Below are 7877 nucleotides of genomic sequence, written 5' to 3'. Positions count from 1 at the left end.
GAGAACACCTTTATTTAACCAGGTAGGCTAGTTGAGAACACCTTTATTTAACCAGGTAGGCCAGTTGAGAACACCTTTATTTAACCAGGTAGGCTAGTTGAGAACACCTTTATTTAACCAGGTAGGCTAGTTGAGAACACCTTTATTTAACGAGGTAGGCTAGTTGAGAACACCTTTATTTAACCAGGTAGGCTAGTTGAGAACACCTTTATTTAACCAGGTAGGCTAGTTGAGAACACCTTTATTTAACCAGGTAGGCCAGTTGAGAACACCTTTATTTAACGAGGTAGGCTAGTTGAGAACACCTTTATTTAACCAGGTAGGCTAGTTGAGAACACCTTTATTTAACCAGGTAGGCTAGTTGAGAACACCTTTATTTAACCAGGTAGGCTAGTTGAGAACACCTTTATTTAACCAGGTAGGCTAGTTGAGAACACCTTTATTTAACCAGGTAGGCTAGTTGAGAACACCTTTATTTAACCAGGTAGGCTAGTTGAGAACACCTTTATTTAACCAGGTAGGCCAGTTGAGAACACCTTTATTTAACCAGGTAGGCTAGTTGAGAACACCTTTATTTAACCAGGTAGGCCAGTTGAGAACACCTTTATTTAACCAGGTAGGCTAGTTGAGAACACCTTTATTTAACCAGGTAGGCTAGTTGAGAACACCTTTATTTAACCAGGTAGGCTAGTTGAGAACACCTTTATTTAACCAGGTAGGCTAGTTGAGAACACCTTTATTTAACCAGGTAGGCTAGTTGAGAACACCTTTATTTAACCAGGTAGGCTAGTTGAGAACACCTTTATTTAACCAGGTAGGCTAGTTGAGAACACCTTTATTTAACCAGGTAGGCTAGTTGAGAACACCTTTATTTAACCAGGTAGGCTAGTTGAGAACACCTTTATTTAACCAGGTAGGCCAGTTGAGAACACCTTTATTTAACCAGGTAGGCCAGTTGAGAACACCTTTATTTAACCAGGTAGGCTAGTTGAGAACACCTTTATTTAACCAGGTAGGCTAGTTGAGAACACCTTTATTTAACCAGGTAGGCTAGTTGAGAACACCTTTATTTAACCAGGTAGGCCAGTTGAGAACACCTTTATTTAACCAGGTAGGCTAGTTGAGAACACCTTTATTTAACCAGGTAGGCTAGTTGAGAACACCTTTATTTAACCAGGTAGGCCAGTTGAGAACACCTTTATTTAACCAGGTAGGCCAGTTGAGAACACCTTTATTTAACCAGGTAGGCTAGTTGAGAACACCTTTATTTAACCAGGTAGGCTAGTTGAGAACACCTTTATTTAACCAGGTAGGCTAGTTGAGAACACCTTTATTTAACCAGGTAGGCTAGTTGAGAACACCTTTATTTAACCAGGTAGGCTAGTTGAGAACACCTTTATTTAACCAGGTAGGCTAGTTGAGAACACCTTTATTTAACCAGGTAGGCTAGTTGAGAACACCTTTATTTAACCAGGTAGGCTAGTTGAGAACACCTTTATTTAACCAGGTAGGCTAGTTGAGAACACCTTTATTTAACCAGGTAGGCCAGTTGAGAACACCTTTATTTAACCAGGTAGGCTAGTTGAGAACACCTTTATTTAACCAGGTAGGCCAGTTGAGAACACCTTTATTTAACCAGGTAGGCTAGTTGAGAACACCTTTATTTAACCAGGTAGGCTAGTTGAGAACACCTTTATTTAACCAGGTAGGCCAGTTGAGAACACCTTTATTTAACCAGGTAGGCCAGTTGAGAACACCTTTATTTAACCAGGTAGGCTAGTTGAGAACACCTTTATTTAACCAGGTAGGCTAGTTGAGAACACCTTTATTTAACCAGGTAGGCTAGTTGAGAACACCTTTATTTAACCAGGTAGGCTAGTTGAGAACACCTTTATTTAACCAGGTAGGCTAGTTGAGAACACCTTTATTTAACCAGGTAGGCCAGTTGAGAACACCTTTATTTAACCAGGTAGGCCAGTTGAGAACACCTTTATTTAACCAGGTAGGCTAGTTGAGAACACCTTTATTTAACCAGGTAGGCTAGTTGAGAACACCTTTATTTAACCAGGTAGGCTAGTTGAGAACACCTTTATTTAACCAGGTAGGCTAGTTGAGAACACCTTTATTTAACCAGGTAGGCTAGTTGAGAACACCTTTATTTAACCAGGTAGGCTAGTTGAGAACAAGTTCTCATTTGCAACTGCGACCTGGCCAATGTGCGGGGACACCGGTTAGTTGAGGTAATATGTACATGTAGGTAGAGTTATTTAAGTGACTATGCATAGATAATAACAGAGAGTAGCAGCAGCGTAAAAGGGGGGGGGGGGCAATGCAAATAGTCTGTGTAGCCATTTGATTGGCTGTTCAGGAGTCTGATGGCTTGGGGGTAGAAGCTGTGAAGAAGCCTTTTGGACCTAGAGTTGGCACTCCAGTACCACTTGCCATGCGGTAGATGAGAGAAGATCTATGACTGGGGTGTCTGGAGTCTTTGACTACCCTCTGTAGTGCCTTGCGGTTGGAGGCTGAGCAGTTGCCATACCAGTCAGGATGCTCTCAATGGTGCAGCTGTAGAACTTTTTGAGGATCTGAGGACCCAGGACAAATCTTTTCAGTCTCCTGGTGGGGAATAGGCTTTGTTGTGCCCTTTTCACGGCTGTCTTGGTGTGTTTGGACCATGATCATTTGTTGGTGATGTGGACACCAAGGAACACCAAGGAACAGCTCTCAACCTGCTCCAATATAGCCCCATCGATGTGAATGGTGACCTGTTTGGCCCTCCTTTTCCTGTAGTCCACAATCATCTCCTTTGTCTTGATCACGTTGAGGGAGGGGTTGTTGTCCTGGCACCACACGGCCAGGTCTCGGACCTCCTCCCTATAGGCTGTCTCGTCGTTGTCGGTGATCAGGCCTACCACTGTTGTGTCATCTGCAATTTGAATTATGGTGTTGGAGTGAACAGGGAGTAAAGGAGGGGGCTGAGCACGCACCCTTGAGGGGCCCCTGTGTTGAGGATCAGCGTGGCGAATGTGTTGTTACTTACCTTTTTCTACCTGGGGGCAACCCGTCAGGATGTCCTGGATCCAGTTGCAGAGGGATGTGTTTAGTCCCAGGGTCTTTAGCTTAGTGATGAGCTTAGTGATGAGCTTTGAGGGCACTATGGTGTTGAACGCTGAGCTGTAATCAATGAATAGCATTCTCACATAGGTGTTCCTTTTGTCCAGGTGGAAAAGGGCAGTGTGGAGTGCAATAGAGATGGCATCATCTGTGGATCTGTTTGGGCGGTATGCAAATTGGAGTGGATATAGGGTTTCTGGGATGATGGTGTTGATGTGAGCCATAACCAGCCTTTCAAAGAACATCATGGCTACAGACGTGAGTGCTACGGGTCGTTAGTCATTTAGGCAGGTTACCTTAGTGTTCTTGGGCACAGGCACTATGGTGGTCTGCTTGAAACATGTTGGTATTACAGACTCGGACAGGGAGAGGTTGAACATGTCAGTGAAGACACTTGCTATTTGGTCAGCCCATGCTCGCAGTACACATCCTGGTAATCGGTCTGGCCCTTGTGAATGTTGACCTGTCTAAAGGTCTTACTCACATTGGCTGCGGAGAGCGTGATCACAGTCTTCCGGTACAGCTAGTGCTCTCATGCATGTTTCAGTGTTATTTGTCTCGAAGCGAGCATAGAGGTAGTTTAGCTCACCCGGTAGGCTTGTGTCACTGGGCAGCTCTCGGCTGTACTTCCCTTTGTAGTCTGTAATGGTTTGCAAGTCCTGCCACATCCGATGAGCTTCATAGCCGGTATAGTATGACTCGATCTTATTCCTGTATTGGCGCTTTGCCTGTTTGATGGTTCGTCGGGATTTCTTATAAGCTTCCAGGTTAGAGTCCCGCTCTTTGAAAGTGGAAGCTCTAGCCTTTAGCTCAGTGCCAATGCTGCCTGTAATCCATGGCTTCTGGTTGGGGTATGTAGGTCACTGTGGGGAGGACGTCATTGATGCACTTATTGATGAAGCCAACGACAGATGTGGTGTACTCCTCAATGCCATCAGAGGAATCCCGGAACATATTCCAGTCTGTGCTGCAAAACAGTCCTGTAGCTTAGCATCTGCTTCCTCTGACCACTTTTTTATTGATCTAGTCACTGGTGCTTCCTGCTTTCATTTTTACTTGTAAGCAGGAATCAGGAATTATGGTCAGATTTGCCAAATGGAGGGCGAGGGAGAGCTTTGTGTGCATCTCTGTGTGTGGAGTATAGGTGGTCCAGAGTTCTTTTCCCTCTGGTTGCACATTTAACATGCTGATAGAAATTTGGTAAAACTGATTTAAGTTTCCCTGCATTAAAGTCCCCGGCTACTAGAAGTGCCTCCTCTGGGTGAGTGTTTTCTTGTTTGCTTATGGTAGAATACAGCTCATTCAATGCTGTCTTAGTGCCTCTGACTGTGGTGGTATGTAAACAGCTACAAAGAATATAGATGGCCTTATCAAACCCCCAATAATTAACTTAATTGTGTCACCAGAGTCATACTTTCTGTGGCACACAGTCAAATGCTTTCTATAGAACAAAATTCATCAGGATAGGCAGCAGAAATTCATCAAAGTACATGTTATATTAAACAGAGGGAGTCCAATGTAGGAAAGCAATAAACATTTCAGAACTACTAGTCAAATTAGACATGGGCGAGATTACGAATTTTGGCAAAGAGCTTTATAGACTAATAAACTTAAAACAAAATAGCCAAACCCAAAACTGCAGACATTACTTGTGCCTCCCCCGCGATCAAACCGCCACAAAAAAATGTATGAAATGCAGCCTAACGGGATCACTGACAGCTGCCTTGAAGAACACAAATAAAACCTGCTTTCTGCTACTAAGATCAGTGAAATGGGAACGGACAACGGAGTGAAGAGCAGAAATCTCAACTAGCCAGAAAGTTGCAACAATGAAGATTTGAGTGTGTGCACGTCCGCGTGAGGGGGCGAATTCTGGCGGTGGGGGGCACAACACCGGTGGAGGCGTAGCAACGATCCTGAGGACTGACATGGGATGGGCGCCTTCCGAGCCAACCGTGGTAAGAAACCTCTCAAGCCAACTAGGGCGTGACAGCCCAGCGCGCTGGCTTATACATCCCCCCCCGACGTCACCACCAACCGGAAAGCAAGCACTCCCGGATGCTTCGTTTGGTGGCTTCAACATTCTGTAAGGACCGACGCTGGAGATGAGAAGCAGATACGGGGAGTTGAACGTTTATTCGGAACAGACAGGTAACAGCGTCAGCGCACGGGTATACAGAGACACACGAACACGAATGCTGAAGCGGGGAACAGACAGACATAGGGGAGGGAATGACAGAGGTGATTGAGTCCAGGTGAGTCCAATAATCGTGATGCGCATGACGGGGGAAGGCAGGTGTCGGTGATGATGGTGGCTGGAGTGCGTAATGCTGGGGAGCCTGGAGGGAAGAGCGGGAGCAGGCAGGACATCCAGAGAAACCGAGATTGAAATAAAGTCTATATTCATGAAATTACTATAGGTGGAATTAAGATGACCCCAAAGCAATGTTTTATTATTGATACAGAAACATTAAACACTTATTCAGATTTGTTAAGAATAAGTTGATTGGCAAAGTCATGTAACATTGGAAGAATTGAAAAACCACCTTTGGGCTATGATAAAAAATGATGCCTCTGGGTATCAGAATGTGGAAGAGCGGTGGAGAATCACGGAGTAGGCTATATGGGAGTTGTAGTTTTAAGGAGTGGGAAGAAAATAGCCTACATGCCTACAGTATGCAATATAACTGTATAATATAACCGTACAGCGCAACACATCCTTTAAAATATCAACACCCGCATGGTGTCTGTCTCCCAAATGACACCCTTTCTAGTGCACTACTTTTGACCAGGGCCCATAGGGTTAGAGCATGTTGTAGGTTCCTGTTGTAGGTTCCTGTTGTGTGTTGAGCCAGTGTGTGGTGGAAGAGATGAAGATAAAGAGATGTTGAAAGGGTGAGACTGTCTCAATGCACGAGAGGAGCTAAAGCAAGCCAGTCAGATCTTCTAAGAAAGGCAAGTATCTGTGTGAGCAGACGACCAGCTATAATTAGGTGTCAGTCTTTGTGTTGAAGCGAGAAAAGCCATCATACCGAGCGTACTGAGTTGGTTTAGGATATATTGTTATTCACTGATTCAAGTGATATAGAATTGGATTCTCTTTGCACTGTGTAGGCCTACTTCACAGTCTATGAGCACAGTAGTTGAGTTACATCAGTTGAGATGCATTGTGTTGAAGAGCTGCGGTTTCTGTTGACCAAGCGGGACGTTTTTCTATGTGTTCTCAACCCTTGTTGTGTCTCTACTCTCTATCATACAGGATGGATTAGACTAGAGTAGAATAGAATAGAGTAGAATAGAAAACAGTAGAGTAGAGTAGAAAACAGTAGAGTAGAGTAGAGTAGAAAACAGTAGAGTAGAATAGAAAACAGTAGAGTAGAATAGAAAACAGTAGAGTAGAATAGAAAACAGTAGAGTAGAATAGAAAACAGTAGAATAGAATAGAGTAGAATAGCTTTATTTGATTTAAGGTTGATGGTATTGTTTCTATGCAGGATGGCTGTTATTGATGCCGTGCTGGATCGTCTGCTAGATGGACTCCTGGGTCTGGGTCGTCTCCTGTCTCCTCTCTGCTCCCTCTTTGTTCTCCTCCAGCTCTCTGCTCTGGTTGTCCTCCTCCTCCTGTCCCTCCGTGTCGTGTGTCTGCTGTGGAGCCATGCACAGTTCACCAGACGTCTCCGGTGCTTCAGTAAACCCCCCACACAAAACTGGCTGATGGGACACCTGGGAGAGGTGAGAAAACAGACTGTGTGTGTGTGTGTGTGTGTGTGTGTGTGTGTGTGTGTATACAGACTGAATTAATGGATGGAATTGATAGGACATTAACCCCTACACTACAACCTGCATGTTGAGATGAAACATTTTGACTTTGGTTAATAATCCAAAATAATCCAATAAACTGATCCAATATTAATTTAAATGTATGTTGCTCCAGGGAAAGGAAATGTTTTTGTTGTTGTTGTGAATTCAGTGGATGTTTTAAGTCTCAGTGACCACCATTTTGTATTAGGCTAGTGAAGCTGACTGTTAGGCAACAGTGCTTTGTTTACAGGAAAAGGTTCTTCCTGTTGTTCAGAAGGGTAAGCTACTGTAAGTGTTGCACCACAAACACTGAAAACTAAAGTCAGTCTTTTACAAGTCCAGTTGTCAACACTGAAAACTAAAGTCTGTCTTTTACAACTCTAGTTGTCAACACTGAAAACGAGTCTGTTTTTACAGCTCTAGTTGTCAACACTGAAAACTAAAGTCAGTCTTTTACAGCTCCAGTTGTCAACACTGAAAACGAGTCTGTTTTTACAGCTCCAGTTGTCAACACTGAAAACGAGTCTGTTTTTACAGCTCTAGTTGTCAACACTGAAAACGAGTCTGTTTTTACAGCTCTAGTTGTCAACACTGAAAACAAGTTGTCAACACTGAAAAAGTCTGTTTTTACAGCTCTAGTTGTCAACACTGAAAAAAGTCAGTTTTTACAGCTCCAGTTGTCAACACTGAAAAACGAGTCTGTTTTTACAAGTTGTCAACACTGAAAACGAGTCTGTTTTTACAGCTCTAGTTGTCAACACAGTCTGTTTTACAGCTCTAGTTGTCAACACTGAAAAAAGTGTGTTTTTAAACGTGTCTGTTTTTACAGCTCTGTTTTACAGTCTGTTTTTACAGCTCCAGTTGTCAACACTAGTTGTCAACACTGAAAACAAGTCTGTTTTACAACTCCAGTTGTCAACACTGAAAACGAGTAAAGCTCAGTGAAAACGAGTCTGTTTTTA

At 43.5% G+C, this 7877-nt stretch overlaps 1 protein-coding gene across 4 annotated transcripts in view; it reads left to right on the top strand.

The window, feature by feature from the left end:
* Window positions 1-5159: 5159 nt before the first annotated feature.
* LOC115120058 (cytochrome P450 4F3) overlaps window positions 5160-7877 on the top strand; it is a 35387-nt gene continuing 32669 nt past the window's right edge. For 2 of the 4 annotated variants that reach the window (XM_065022960.1, XM_065022957.1), the window contains exons 1-2: window positions 5332-5369; window positions 6609-6846. In XM_065022960.1, coding sequence (XP_064879032.1) covers window positions 5347-5369; window positions 6609-6846 — 261 coding nt within the window. In that variant the 5' untranslated portion in view covers window positions 5332-5346. Of the gene's footprint in view, window positions 5266-5331; window positions 5370-5962; window positions 6070-6608; window positions 6847-7877 lie in introns of those variants that run through there. The other 2 variants (XM_065022959.1, XM_065022958.1) reach the window with 2 other exon arrangements.

The sequence above is a fragment of the Oncorhynchus nerka genome, linkage group LG10 (genome assembly GCF_034236695.1).
Source record: "Oncorhynchus nerka isolate Pitt River linkage group LG10, Oner_Uvic_2.0, whole genome shotgun sequence".
NCBI lineage: Eukaryota > Metazoa > Chordata > Actinopteri > Salmoniformes > Salmonidae > Oncorhynchus > Oncorhynchus nerka.
This window is presented reverse-complemented; position numbering and strand designations above follow the sequence as displayed.